Source organism: Catharus ustulatus, chromosome 2, assembly GCF_009819885.2.
Source record: "Catharus ustulatus isolate bCatUst1 chromosome 2, bCatUst1.pri.v2, whole genome shotgun sequence".
Lineage (NCBI taxonomy): Eukaryota > Metazoa > Chordata > Aves > Passeriformes > Turdidae > Catharus > Catharus ustulatus.
This window is the reverse complement of record NC_046222.1, coordinates 94,387,010-94,401,851: the sequence shown is the minus strand read 5'-3', so window position 1 is coordinate 94,401,851 and position 14,842 is coordinate 94,387,010. Positions and strand designations below refer to the sequence as shown.

Sequence of the window (14,842 nt, the reverse complement as noted above, 5' to 3'; positions counted from 1 at the left end):
ATGTGTGAGAGGGGACATTTGGTAATTCTTTTATTTGCTCTGGGTGCTATCTGGGAATTCACCCAAATCTTAAGTTTCAAAAGAGCAATTTCTCATTTAGAGGAGCCAAAAGTTGCCTGAAGCAACTTAGATCCATCAATTCCACTTCACCCTGACATCGGAGATCCCTGTTGCATCAAAGAGACAAGGAAGTGATCAGTGCCAGCTGCCTCGGTGACAGCGTCCAGACTGCAAGCCCAGCTACTGGCAGAGCTCTCCTTCTTGGGAACTGAAGCACAGCTGTCAAAGAGGCCTCTCACTACCTGAAAAAAATCTACTGTGTTTCTGTGGTTCAGAGGGAAGTTCAGTGCCAGGCTGCAGCCCAGGCTAACAAACCCCTCTTCATCTGGAAGAGAATGCTCTTTGTTTCAGACGACTCCCTGCTGGAAAGCCTCCTTTCACTAGCTGTTGATGTATTGTTAACAGGCCACTTCATTACTCTGCGGACACCCTGGGGTATGATACCAGAGAAGTGCATTATTAATTGTTTTCGGGGTCAGGCTCCTGGTTCAGCAGTCACTTACTGCCATTGTTATTGATTACACCCCATTAGCAAGTTTTTCCAAGAGCACACGTGTGACAGGAGGAGACTGAGAACAGTTTGATTGCTGCTGCTCCACACTGACTGACACAGCTGGAAAGGAACTGAATTGGCTCCTGGGAGAAAATCAAATCAGAGGCAGCATCCAGTGCCCATTAGGATGCACCATGAAACCGAAGCAGCAGAAAGAGCTCTTGACTCATATTTCCACCTGCAGGGCAGTGGGCTCACTGAATATACTCCACTGGCTGTGAATGCTACATGTCTTTCATCACTAGCTTTGGTGGAAGTTTCTACAGCCAAATCCATTTAAATTACTTAAATCCCCTCCAATGGCCCCTGCCTGGTGAAAACACACTTGATTCTGTAACTGTCCTGCAGCAGATCTGAAATGGATTGGGGAATTTCACGAGTTTAGAGCAATCAATGAATCACCCTGAAGTTACAGGCATGCTTCTATTCCCAGATTTTTCCCCAAAGCTTGTCTGCTACCTGGGCTTCCTTTCTCCTCCCACTTTTTTTTTTTCTCCTAGTCTCTAAAATCTACATTAAAGAGAGACTTTTTTCAGTCTACTCTAGCCCATAAATTCATCATGGTAAAAGATATGGGAAACTTGTTAGTAAAGAAAACAGTTGCTAGGGACAAGCATCGCTCTATTACCTAGAGTCTAACAGAGGTGGTGAAATGTTACCAGCCCTCACTGTCCGTATCACCACCCTTCTGGAAGCTGCATCCATTACAGGAAAGAGACAGATGGGATTTTTCACACTCTCCAGTTTCCAGCCCATCATCCCACCACAAAATCCCTCTCATCCTTCAATTTAATCCTGTAAACTGCCATCTATTTTGGTGCTTTGCCAGCAAGTTCACCCTGAGAAACAGGTAAGACAGCTAGAAATAAAACCAACCAAACTGTAAACCCAATAGCTACATGCTCTGCAGTTCCCTTTTCAGCCCTCCTCTATCACAACTATTTGATTACTTCATTTGCTACTCACCAACTTTATAGTGCACACAGCCTTCCAGGTCACCCACCGTTGTCCAGCCCTGTTTCTTTTCTACTTCAGGATCATTGTGAAGGATTTTATTTCTTAACCACGACAAATAGTAAACTCGCAACTTGTTCTTCTTACCTGACCACAAAATGAAAAGAAAAAAGGTTTATCTCCATAGGAAGATACTTGCAGAAAGCCCTACCCAGGCAAACAGAAGGCTCTGCAAAACAAACCAAAACAACAATGAAGGAGAAAATGCTGCAACCACAGAAATCTCCCTCCGTTGTTCATCCACAACAGCTTCACTCCAGACTCCACCCAGACATGCGCTTTCCCGATAATCAATGACACATACACATGGTAATACCACACAAATATAAATGGCAAACTCAAGGGAACAACTCTTCAGCTATCTGGTTCTTAGGGCCTAGACAAACGTCCACTAGAACAGGGAGCTCCCACAACAAAAGCACCAGAGAGCCCTGAACTGAGATTAAAAACATATATATATAACTGAGTCAGAATGGCTCTTTTTGACACAAAACTGTAGGAGAGCAGCAGGATGGAGTATGAGACATGAAACTTCATCTGCTTGCTAAAAGCTGATGGCTGCTTTGTCAGCAGCCCTTCCCCTGAGCTGCAAGGGTGTAATACTGCACACAGAAACTGCGAGAGGTGTTTCTGCTCCGCAGGTGAAAGAAGCTACCTACCTAGGCTGCCCTATCTTCAACTTCAGCGCATCTGCCACGTCATCAAAATAAGCCCAGACTTTTAACTCTTGATACCAGAAGGCCTCTTAGAATGCAGAGTAAGGTTCATGACAAACTTTGCCAGTGATTCTTCAACAACTAATGGTCTACAAAGTATTAGCTGAGCTAGTGAGAAGGTGGCCCTAAATTCACATACTCAAAGCTTGCATCCTGCTTTCTCCAGCTGCTTTGCTGCTTGGAACCATTACAGTTCCACAGATTAAGCTGCAGCTGAGAAAAGGAGATCATCCCTGCTTTGACTAGTAGCTATAGATTCGGTAGCAAATGAGTACCCCGATTTACTTCCTGACTTAATATTTATTAAGCCATGTTTACCACTCCTGCAGCTTCCTCAAGATTTGGAGGACTAGAGCAGGAAAAAGTACTTCCAAAAGTCCCACATATTACCAAGAAAAGGTCCTTCTACAAAACACTGCAAACAATAGCCACAAGGGCTCTTTTTAAAACACTGAAAAATAGGAAACATAGCTCAAATCAGAAGTCACTGCAGTTCTGGGCAAGAAAGAGCTCAGAGGGTTCAGGGTCTCTCCAATGTACCAAATGCCTTCAAGACCATGCTGAATCCCTTCCCACAAGGAGACAAATTCTGCCTCAGATATTTCCATGGTTGTAGCTTCCCCAGTAGCTTAGTCAAACGTGAAGACTCAGAACAAACATTACACACGGGAATTTCCCAGCATGTGGCTACTTTTTTCCTTTAGGTTCACATGATATGCACCAGGGTATTTCTCTCCAACCAGAAATATTTTTCAAAACAACTGAGAAGTATCTCAAGTGTGTTCCCATTGTGTTTTGGTGTCTAGACCACAAGGAAAAGTCACAAGACAGGAAATTCCTCTGCCTTTCTGCTGCCTGATATGAAAAGAGCAGGACCAGTTAGTTATATAAACATGGCTATACATGTATTTCAACAAGTTACGCTGCTCTTATTGTTCACATTTGGAGTGGGGGAGATTAGATCCTTCTCCTTGTAAAGCTCTACCAGTCAGTTTAAACAGCTCTCAAAATTCAGGTCTTTTTTATTTTTTATGGGGATCTAATCATTATGATCATGAAATAAGAAAGAAAACTCTGCTCTAGCCATCAAATGAACTAATCAGACAGCAAATTCTATCAGAACTCCCAGTCTGGATTCTCCCACAGACTTAATTTCAAAAGCAAAGTCCTTTTTCCTATATTGAGTTTTTGCTTTTATTGTCACTGTGGTTTTTAATCATTAGGCAGGCAGATTCCAACCAGTTGTTCTACTTTGTCATGTCTTCCTGCCTTCCTGGTGCCACCATCAGCCAGCTGGGCTGGCAAAACCCTCAGGGAGCCACAAGTGGAGCGTGTTCTGTATAAACGTTGCCTCTCTCTCCTCCAGCATTTTTAGGACACTGCACTGAGTAAATGAAACTGTGTTTTTTGCCTCTCAACAGCATGAACTGAAGAACCAATCAACTACTCTTGCTTTACCTGCAAGGCTTTCTTGTTCCATTTCTAGGAGACTCAGTATCTTAGTACCAAAAGCTTTGTTGTCAGAAAGTTCTGTATTTCAAATATAAATTAGGCCAAGAACTGATTTCATGTTTTCAGACTCAAGACTGTGTCTATTAAAAGCAAGTTCAGGTGACAATCCTCTTAAAATTCTAACACACGGCAACTTCTTTGCACAATGCAGTGACACCTTTCAAACCCCATCACCATCAGCACATCACTTCCCAAAAAACTCAGGGGAACATACAGCTGAGTGCACCACAGTGAGCTGAACAATGCTTCCAGCAAAGCTGTAGCAGTGCTGGGACAAAGCTCAGAGACAGTTCCATTACTCATCTGCCAAAACACACCATTTGCAGAATGAGCACACCCTTACTCCAGCATTCCAATTTTGCCTGGAGAGGTAAAACAACTCATCACAAATAAAAAGATACATAGGGAAGTCCAGCATGAGGGTAAAAAACTGGGATATACAGCACAGAAGACCAAAGCAGGATGTAAGGAGAAGCCTGGGCATTATGGTTTCACTGAATATGCTCCCCTAGCCCTGCCTTTCACTGGGCAAGGATGCCTCTTCTGCTTCACACTCCAGTGGGGCACCTGTGTCTCCATAAAACACAGGAGATGGCACAGGCACAAAGGCATAAAACAACCAAAGATCAGCTGATTTCTTAAGGGTTAATGTAGGTGCCTCCACAGAGGAAGCAATAGTTTTGAAGGAAACAAAGAAAACGGATGTGCCAGGGTACTCCAATTGTGACTGATGCAAAAATAAATAAAACAATTTTACACAAGACTGAATCACAGACACTTGTGATTTGTGTAGGGTATGTTTCAAACCAACAGATTCTACACAAGTTGGATTATACAGTATTTTTGTTTACAAGGTCTGCTATAGAATAAACTTGATCAAATGGTGCCTTTCAAACAGCTTATATTTTAACATACAGCATTAGACATCAAAAGAACACACAGCAGGTTGTGTATTTTTAAATGCTGCTTGATTCATCTCCTTCTTTTTATAGATTTCACAGCATAGCTGTATCTGGGAATGTAGCAAGTGACAAGCCAATAAAATTCAGTTGTTCCAGACAGAAACAAATCCTGTGTTGATGACAGCAGCACGGGCATGGTTCTTTGGATCTGTGGTAACACAACATCACTAATGCATAAAATTCTAATGTACTAAAATGCACTAAATTGTCTACTATGTGTCTCTTTGAACAAGTGTTGGGAGAGCCAGAGAGCTCCTCCAGCAGACTTAAGAAAGCTTACAGAGCCTCCAAAAAAATTAGGTGGGTCTGAACAACAGGGAATCCTGTGAGAAACCTCATGGAACATCCTCTCCCTGTCACACACACAGGGCACAGCAAAGGCTGATTTCCCAAACAAACCAAAACAAAAGGTAAATAGCTGAATAACACCTGTGAAGAAAGACTAACAAGGCATCACATCAAATTGTCTAACAGCAGGTTAAACTCATGCTGTAACTTTCAGGAGCCAAAGAGTCTGGAACCTCAAGCTTTATAAAACACATTTTTCATTAGCACAAAACAAACACAACCATCACCAACATTCTTCCTCTCCCATTGGTTTGCCATTCCCAAGTTGCACCCAGTGAGAGACCAGGCACCCATCTCCCTTCTCACTCTGGTTATTTCCACACCATGTACATACTGTACTCCTCTCTCTCACACTTTTACAGCACATCACTCTTACTTCTCTATTTTGCAAGAGCTTTCCTCATTCTACAGATTTTAACACACAAGAAAAATGTCTTGAAACCCAAGGATCCCATTGTGTTTTGGTTAGAAAGAGGCCAGGTTGAAAGCAATCATGATAGAGGGAAAGAATGCCATTTTCCCAAACTTCACAAAACATTAACTTCCAGCTCTCAAAATACTGAACAAGGGAACAAAATGAGACATTTCCCACAAACTCATGCAGCATTTTTAAAGGTCACCCCACAGAAGGAAGGACAGGGAGCAAGCAGGCATGGGTGTTATGTGGAAAACGATTCACTTGCAGAAATAAACTGTAGACTCAGAGATGAAATGATGGAAAACCCACTGACTTCAGTCAGGACTTCCCCCTCAATACACAGGCTGCCAAGAAAATCTTTCTGCTGTACCATGCCACATGAAGGGAAAATAGAGTGTTCAACAGTTAACTTTACCAGAAATTGTCACCAAGACATTCAGCCCTTCAAGTACATCCATTTGCTGGAATCGTCTCCGATTGATGAGTGGATAAACCTTCCCCTGCCCACTTCTGTCTAGCAGCATCAGACCACTTTCAGTGCCCACCAACAAGTTCACTCCTAGGAAAAAAAAAGAGATTCAAGTTAGTAAGCACTTTTTCCCACATATTCTGAGGAACTGATGTTTGATACAGCAACTGTCTTGTTTCAAGGAGGTCTAACTACTGCTGGTTAGGTCTCAGTTGCCTGCAGCCTAAAAGATCTTGTGATGTGGAAGCTCTCCACCTTACCTGCCCATAGTGACTACTGACACCAAACAGTGCTCAAGAGAATAAGGGCCTGGTAGACCATGGAGAGCTTTCTAGAGCACCAGTTCCCAAACAAAAAGGCATGCTAATGTTGGAGAAGGGGTGAGGCCCAAAGTGGTATGCAAGCCTATGTATTCCAAAGATATTTTAGGGGGGTGGTAGCAGGATGCTTTTGACAAGGACATGGCAATAAAAACAGTTCCCAATGGGAGAAACAGGTTGTGTTGCAGCCCTCCCACAAAAGGGTACTGGGTTTGTTCCCAGCTTCACAACAAGCTTTTGTGTCTGAATGTCAAAACTGAGGAACTACAGTAATCTTGTATTTCCACAGGCTTCTCCTAAAGATCAAGCAAATATAGATGAGAAAAGTCAGGTAGCCAGTCTCTTTACACAAAGTTCCAAAGGTCCATTGGAACACTCCAAGAGTCCATAAAACCCTACTCTTTAGAATCAATTACATTTTTTTGCATAATAAATATATATGGGACTAAGTTTTAAATATCTATTAATATATTATCACTCTTAAATTTCATAACTATTTATTTGCAATAGTGTTCAAGCCCAGAAGCTAACAAATTTTGCAGAGACAGTTCATTTACAGTATAGGAAATGGAAATCAAACCAAATGTATGACTCACTTTATTAGACTTTCATGTTGCAATCCCAATATAAAATTTGCCTTGCTTTAGGACAATAAAATAATGGAGTAAGCAAAATACACACAAGATGATCATAGTTAGATTGCCTAATGGTCTTAATCCCTAGTCAGACAATTAACCTCCACATACAACTATACTGGTGCCAATGGGCCATCTGTGCTGATCCCATAATGAACCTTTTCTGACAGAGCAGGTGGGCCCAGGGCCCAGGTGTGGGTGTGTGTGTCAGTGCAGTCTGCACCTAAGTAGTGATGTGCCTTTCCACAGTATTGAAAAAGGGCTTTATTGCTCACCTAAACAACCCCTGGATAGCAGGCATGGGAGAGGCTTGCAAAAAGGAGGGTACATTAAACCTGACCCAGGGGGCACAAGGTGTCTCTGAAAGGGGAGAGGGTGTTAGGGGGAAGCAGAGCTGCAGCCAGGAGGAAATAATGAAGGAGAGGAGGCTCAGCTGCTGGTGCTGGAGCAGTCTTAAAAACCTCTGGGTGGATGAGAAAAACAGATGTAGCCCATAGTAAGTTAAGAAATCATCATACATCTCTCCATTATCCTCTCTCTACGCTTTTCAGTAAGAAAACTTCAGAGGTCCCAGCAGCCCCAAGGCATCTTTGCTTAGACTTGCTGTTCTGCTAATTCTCCTGGAGGCTTGTCACCTTCCAGGCTGCTGCCAGGCTGCTGACACTTCCTTAGTGCCTGTCCTGTCCACGTCTCACCTCTCCAGCTCCCCCACTGGATCCCATCCCACAGCACCCAGCCAGGGGCAATGGCCATTTCATCCAAGAGCATTTCACACAGACTGTCCCCCTTACTGGGAGACATCCTCAGGTTGGGAAGTGGCAAAAGGAAGAGCCACACATGAGTCAGGGCTCAGCACAGACTGAAGCAGCACCAAACCAGCCAACGAAGTGCCCAGCACCAGGTGTCCTTCCTGCAGCTCCAGTACCCGTTGACTAAAGGCTGTAAGCTTCAACATGCATTTCTGCACTTCTTCCAGAGTGGGCTACAATTCAAAGCAAGCCACATGCAAAGTGCTCCCTCAGGGTCCCTTCCCCTCTTTGTACATGAGGACTCCACTGCTCCTGCCTCCAGCCTCACCTCTCCTGCCACTGCCTTTCTGGTGCAGTTGTTCTTGCTTTGAGTTCTCATGCACACCTGTCCCCAACCCCCTCCTTTAGCTATATGCACTTTAAGATTAAATGAACCAGGTATTATGCTGGTGGCAAGCAGTGCTTGTATTTTACAAGTGCAGACACCCTCCTTACTCACAGAGCTCTTCTACTGCCACCCTACAATTAAGCAGTCCTGTTTTTTTCAAACAAATGGAAACGCTTCCTGAAAAAGTTCAGGCTGTCTGTGGAGGCTGGGTGTAAAAATCTGTGTTACTGCATCCATGTCATTAACACTGAATTTCACGACTCAGAGCTAGAAGGAACAGCATCAGAGATCCAATGCAATTAGCAGTTTGCCAGATACTACTGGCATTACCACTGGTAAAGCCCAAGCAAAGCAAGTCCCCATCTTTTTGAATAGAAAGCATCACCATGCAATGATTTAATTTTCTTAAGGGTAAAGCAAGTTAAATGTTATCAAGAAGTAAGAATGTGCACTAACTTATATCACCATTGGTTTGGCCCTAAAAGTTCAACGAAGGTCTGTTGCTACAGCTGTAAAATACCTCTAGGACTTTACACCTATTCTTTAAACCACCCTAACAGTCAGATATATAGATCGAAGAAATATAAAACCATTAATGGGAATTGCTACTGGCAAAACAAGGCAGATCAGAGAAATTATGAGTCATCTTTACTGACACAATATGACTTCTCTCTGCTTTTGGCATCTCACAGCCTGGAAGTTTACATTTGCACAAGTCTTAACTTTATCAGAGAATTTTACACACGAATTCAAGCAGAAATAGTGCTAGGGTAAAAATTCTTACCAGTAAATTCTGGAAATAAAGGAAACAGCAAACAGGAAGACAAAGTGTTGGGAGAGCTATTTCCTTGACACAGCTTTGCAGGCAAGAAGACTGGGACTAAAGTGCTTTTCTGAGAAATAGGAAATGCTGGAAATAGCCCCAAAAGAGAACTAAAGCCTTGTAAAGAGCTATAAAAATATAAACAAGAGAGTGGACTGTGTTACCTTTACAATAATCATGTGCTTTAGGGGAATGGCAAGTTCTTGTCTTTCTAAGTTCTTTAAATGACCTCCATGTGCATTTATAATCTGCCCAGATTAGGGATACTGGGCAAGTACACATGCAACATACACAAGCATCAACTATTAACATTTAGATAATGAAAAAAATAATGTGCCCCATAGATTCTGGCCAGAAGACAAACAACAGAAAAGCTTTCAATAGGTTCTGCAGCACAGTTTCTACACTGCAGCAGGCAATAGGCACTGCTCTAAGCCTGATGAAGTGTGGGAGCCTGACTGACACCAACACAAATTATCCCTACTGACAAGAAGATCAGACACACTTGGTCAGCTGACATCTCAGACCCAGCTTCTCTCTGCAGTAATCACTCTTAACAAAGCTAAGTCTCAGAATGCTCTTTCTATCCTATTCATTTCCACCTTATTTCCTACATAAACTGAGGCGACAAGTCATCTTATGCAACACACTTTAATCAAGCCCTGCAACAATACAATAACAAGAGCCTCAAGAAGATGATTATTTCTCAAAAGAATGCCCTGTGTGCACCAGGCGTACACTGCAAGGAGTGCTAGAAGCTCCCAAAAGCTGCAAGAGATGTACTGCTAGTAAGCAGTAAGTAGTAGCAAGGTTTGGAAAGAGCTGAAAAGGACATCCTGATCAACTGCATGAAGCCTCTCCCAGACAATCTGACAGGAACAGGGGACACAGCCTCAAGCCATGCCAGGGCAAGTTCAGGTTGGATAACAAGAACTTTTTCACTAAAAGTGTGGTTAAGTACTGGAACAGGCTGCCCACAGAGGTAGTAAGAGTCATTACCCCTGCAAGAGTTCAAGAAACAACTGGATGCGGCACATACAGCCATGGTCTAGCTAATCTAGTGGTGTTAAGTCAAAGGCTGGACTTGATAATCCCAGAGGTCTTTTCCAGCCTTAATGATTCTGTGATTCTTAGTCTAAACCGTGCCATCAGAAACATATATGTTCCAATGGGAAATTACAGCAACATACTGTAAAAAACTCAATAATAATCAGGTCTTGCAACAAAAAAATATGTAAACAAGCACTGAATAAATGCAGAGAAACAGCTACAGTTTTGGAGATAGATTATCAAAGGTTGAAAGCTCCTACTGGCATGTCTACACTTCAGGAATGGCAAGGGAAGAAGACTTTTGCATTACCCCATAAGGCCGCACACAGTATCTCAGAATTGAATCTCTTCTTGTATTTGCGAATCTCGGGTGTGTCACTCTGTGGCCGTGTATTTGTGGGATTCACATTGACAACTGATCCTTTCCGTGTAGGGTCTTGCCTTATTGCCTCTGATCTCATTGCTTCACTAGAAAATCCTACTGAAAGAGAAAAAAAAAAGTAAAGTGCATGTAATACCCTTCAAGTGCTAGATTCTGGACATATATTTTTACCATCCTACAACCCAAATCAGTAACAGAATACTGAGAAAGTCCTTATTTTTGTAAGAAATGTAAATGGAAAAAGAAAATAAATTATGCAATCCATTGCAAAACAAATAAAAAGCATGATGGTAACATTCTTAAGTACTTTAAAGAGCCACTGAAGTCACTGAACCCTTTTTCAATTGTCGTCTTCAGCTACTTTACTTACCCACAGAAGTCACAGTTGTCCCACTAGATGGAGAAATCTGTAGTAATCTGGGGTCTATAAAAGGTGTAAAGGAGGAGGAAGATTTGTGTTTCTGGAGTGTGTTACTAGCGGACTGAGTCTGCAATGTAAATTTCAACTTTATTAATATTAATGACAATAAAAAGCATGGATAACAAACACCAACATTTTAAAGTCACTACAGATTTATGCTACAGAGCCTCCCCAAGCTTTTATACTTCCTAGCGCACTGCAGGCACACACCTGAACTAGATACATATGCACACTGCACATGTTACAGCAAAATGTAATTAACTGAATTGTCATCCCTGAACCTCAGCTGCTAGCGAAGCTTTTTAGTACAGACCACTACAGTCAGGCACAAAGCGAGGGAATGTCTCTCCTTCTGAAAATCTGCTTAAATGTATGTATGCTATTTTATCTGCAAGCTGTCCACTATCTACAGTACCTGAATTTATGAAGCATCTCCTGAATTGAGGTAGTTAATTAAATTATGAAGTTTGATCTCTTGGCTTGTGCAACAAAATCAGAACCATCTGGGATCAAGCATTCACTTTTATGATGGACTATGTTTCAATGTTTGCTACTGCTCTTTCTCCCTATTTTGTTTAACCTGAGCCTCTTGCCAGAAAGCTGCAGCAGATTCTTCCACCTTTATTTGACAAAGTAACATATTAAACCTGTATCGAACAAAGGGGCTCATTAGTGTGGAAGGTGTAGCAAACAGTGACATGACACTATGAATATGTAGTGGATAAAATCACTGGTGCTTGTTGAGTTATGAGGTCTAAACATGAAAAAACAAAGAAAGAAGACAAGTGAAACAATGAACTGTTAAAAGTGGAAATGGAACAACTTAAAAACCCTTGCCAGTTTAGTATTATAGTGACAACATATCATACTGAAGCAGAATGGAACAAGTGGAAAAAAAAGCGTGTATAGATATAAAGGGTGCTCATGTGGTAAATTATACTAAGCAGTACTGGGTTTTTGTTCAGTTGTATGCAAATGTAGTTACAAGACACTTCCTTAGCATCAACTAATCTTCAACCTCTGATGTTCCTAAGCCTCTACAGAAAAAAAAAGGGAATGGGTCTTGGAAGTGTATCCCTCCCTTGCACAGCCCAATACCAAAAGGCTACTTTATCACCAGGCACTGCCACAGCCCCCAGTTCCCAAGCTGAGTTAACTGAACCCTGCTCACGTGTTGCTTAGACCAAAGTAATGAGCAAGCGTATTTCCTGGATCAATCAACTGATCTCTAGAACCTACATGAGTGTGCTTTGAGAGAGATCAAAGAGCAATGAAGCAGAGCTGAAAATCATATATAATGCTAATTTAATTTCCAGGAGGAAACTGCAAAGTTTCCTCCTGCTAGGTGGTTAAGAAGCATTTTTGATTATGTGGTAAACATGTGCATTGCCATAAACCTAACCAGCTCACTGCAACCTCTCCTCATCACAACACTTGCACACGTCCATGGCAGGACTCTACCCTGAGAAGCAGCAGCTTCTTCTCACCAAGTTTGGTCTGCCCTGTACCACCCCCTGCTTGAGAGGCTCTCCTTGTAAGTCAGGCTGGCCACCCAGCCAGGTGTGTAGACACCAGACAAGGCTCCTTGCTCACTGCTGGGGTTGGTAAGGGATGAATGGCCCTTTGTTCATTTACAAATGTGCATCTCCTCTGCTGCAAGGGCTGACACATGTGAAGGACCAGGCTTTCCCACCTGCACTCAATAAAGGAAGGCACCATCCTGGGATCAGCCCAGGACAGCAAGAGGGAGCTTCCCCCATGGTAGAGCCTTCTCCACCTGGACACAATCAGCACTGGTGGAGAACTGGTGGAGTCATCTTTACACAGCTGAGTACAAATATCCTTGGAAAAAAACCCAAATATTTCCCCCCATCATTATTCCAAAATACCTCAGCTTTTACAACCCTCCCAGGCAACACCTGACTTGTTCACCCAGCCCATGTGGCAAGCTTTAGTGAGCAAAATCCCTCCATGGCCACTTCCTCTCCCAAAGGGTGAGTTTCCACAAGCAGCTCCTCCTATGTGTGGAGACACTAGTCCAGCCTTTACTGACAAAGCCAAAATTAACTGCTAATTCTGAAGAGGCACATTGCTCGCAATTAGCCTGCTCCCGGAATAAAACAGAATTTAAAAAGAGTATTGGCTTGAAAATGCAGTAGTCAAGTTTAGTTTAAAATGAACGCCATGCAATTAATGACTCACTAAAAGGAAGCAAAAATAGTAAACTGGCAAGTTTGGCGTGGGACTGCTCTAGAGTTAAGGGCTTCTTACATAGAACTGAAATGTGTTATTTGGGAGGTGGGAACAAAGGTGACAGAAAAAAAAAAGCAGGGGAGATTGGCTGGAGTTCCTTTGCAAACTAGCTACTAGGCAATGCTGCTATAACCCTAAGAAAGCAGCCAGCTGTGGTGTAAGACATACCTCATTAGTAGTTAGCTTGTCCTGGGGTGTCTGTGGGGACATGGTGGGTGTCGGCTGGCTGGAGGATGGGGAGGAGGAGGTGGAGGAAGTGGAGGAGGAATGGCTTTGCTGTAAGAGATCTGGCAAGAGGTGAATGCGACCGGCAAAGCCATTGCTCTCATGATGGCTGGCACGCTTTTTGTCAACTGTACTCTGTAGAAAAAACAGGCACACTTGTCTTGCTCAAGTGCTGCTTAAAGGTCTATATCCCTAACAACCTCTCTCCTTCTCTCCCTCACTTCCTATGTTTTTTACATATATTTTTTATTTCTCTTTTAAAACAAACTGATAATCCATTCTTTTATGCCTGCATGGAAAGGGAAAGTGGGCAGAGCTACTAGAATTCATGGAATTCCCACCACCAGGCAAAAGTTTGGTTCATGTGGTTGACTTGCACAGCTAGTTCCACCAATTAAGAGAAGAACAACTGCACTGCTAAGTCCAACACCACAACAGGGACAAGCACATTTTTGGGGGTGGGTGAGGATTTATTTTCCCTATTGTTTTGTTTAAAACTAACTTAGACCCTATACAGATAGCAGTTTGGACTTTCTGGAGAATCCCTTCAGCTAACTATTTAAAACAATAACCATGACATCTTAATTTTCAAACAGGAGGACTCAATTAAGATATTGGTATTCAGTTGTGAAACTCAGAAATGTGATTACTGAGGAAACTCCTATAAGCTAGCACGCTCATTAACACACAAGCTCATTTAAAAACAGGGAACCATTATCTTTCAGAGGCACAAGAAAGCAATATTTTCAGAATCAAAGGCAACAACACAGCACTCTAGCTCTGTCCACATTCTCTGCCTCACCACCTATTTCGCTTCTCCCCCACACCAACTGTTGTGTGAATGTGCATGTACATGTGTGTATATGTTAGCTGGGTGGTCTGTATGCCCTAAACTACAGGTTCGAAACAATTTAAAAAAACCTTGAGTGCTCCCACCCCAGCTCCCTCCCAGTCTCACTTCTGAGACACATACTTGGTTCTGTGATAAAACTAAAAAAGTTTTTGCTCCAGGTACTCGCTCCACACACCTGAAGCTTTTCTACCCTTCTCTCCCACAGACTTTGAAATATTCTACATGGTGCTGCCATGAGTGTCACTGGAAAGCATGCAAAACAGAAGCAAGGGGTGAAGGGCTATTCTCCTCTTTGCATGCATCAAACATCTTGCTCATCTGAAATTCACTACAGCTGCGTCTTGATAATACGAACAACAAATATAATGTAGAAACAGCATGGGTGAATGAGCGAGTGGGTTAATGAGCACAGGAAGGGTGCAGCACTGCACAGGGAAGGAAAAGCAATACCTGTCGAACAATTAAGGTACCCTCCTTAGAAGGAGTCAAGGCAGGTTCACTCTCCACATCATCATGGACAATCATGGTTTTTACTGACTCTGTTTCACCATTGCTCAAGTTCAACGTTGACCTATTTGTCAGACAAGAAATAACTGGAGTGAGATAACAGCACTAGTGCCCTGGCTGTCGCTGCCCTGCACCATGGCATACTCAGAATTAATTTGTATTGGGGCCAGAATGGAGTATTTAC

At 42.6% G+C, this 14,842-nt stretch overlaps 1 protein-coding gene across 8 annotated transcripts in view; it reads right to left on the bottom strand.

Moving 5' to 3' along the window:
* MAP4K4 (mitogen-activated protein kinase kinase kinase kinase 4) overlaps nt 1–14,842 on the bottom strand; it is a 163,764-nt gene that overhangs the window by 8,753 nt on the left and 140,169 nt on the right. For 4 of the 8 annotated variants that reach the window (XM_033051119.2, XM_033051121.2, XM_033051122.2 and 1 more), the window contains 6 exons: nt 14,602–14,722; nt 13,242–13,433; nt 10,770–10,887; nt 10,328–10,498; nt 5,999–6,142; nt 1,580–1,714 (listed from right to left, as the gene is read on the bottom strand). In XM_033051119.2, coding sequence (XP_032907010.1) covers nt 1,580–1,714; nt 5,999–6,142; nt 10,328–10,498; nt 10,770–10,887; nt 13,242–13,433; nt 14,602–14,722 — 881 coding nt within the window. The remainder of the gene's footprint in view (nt 1–1,579; nt 1,715–5,998; nt 6,143–10,327; nt 10,499–10,769; nt 10,888–13,241; nt 13,434–14,601; nt 14,723–14,842) is intronic. The other 4 variants (XM_033051123.2, XM_042780171.1, XM_033051125.2 and 1 more) reach the window with 2 other exon arrangements.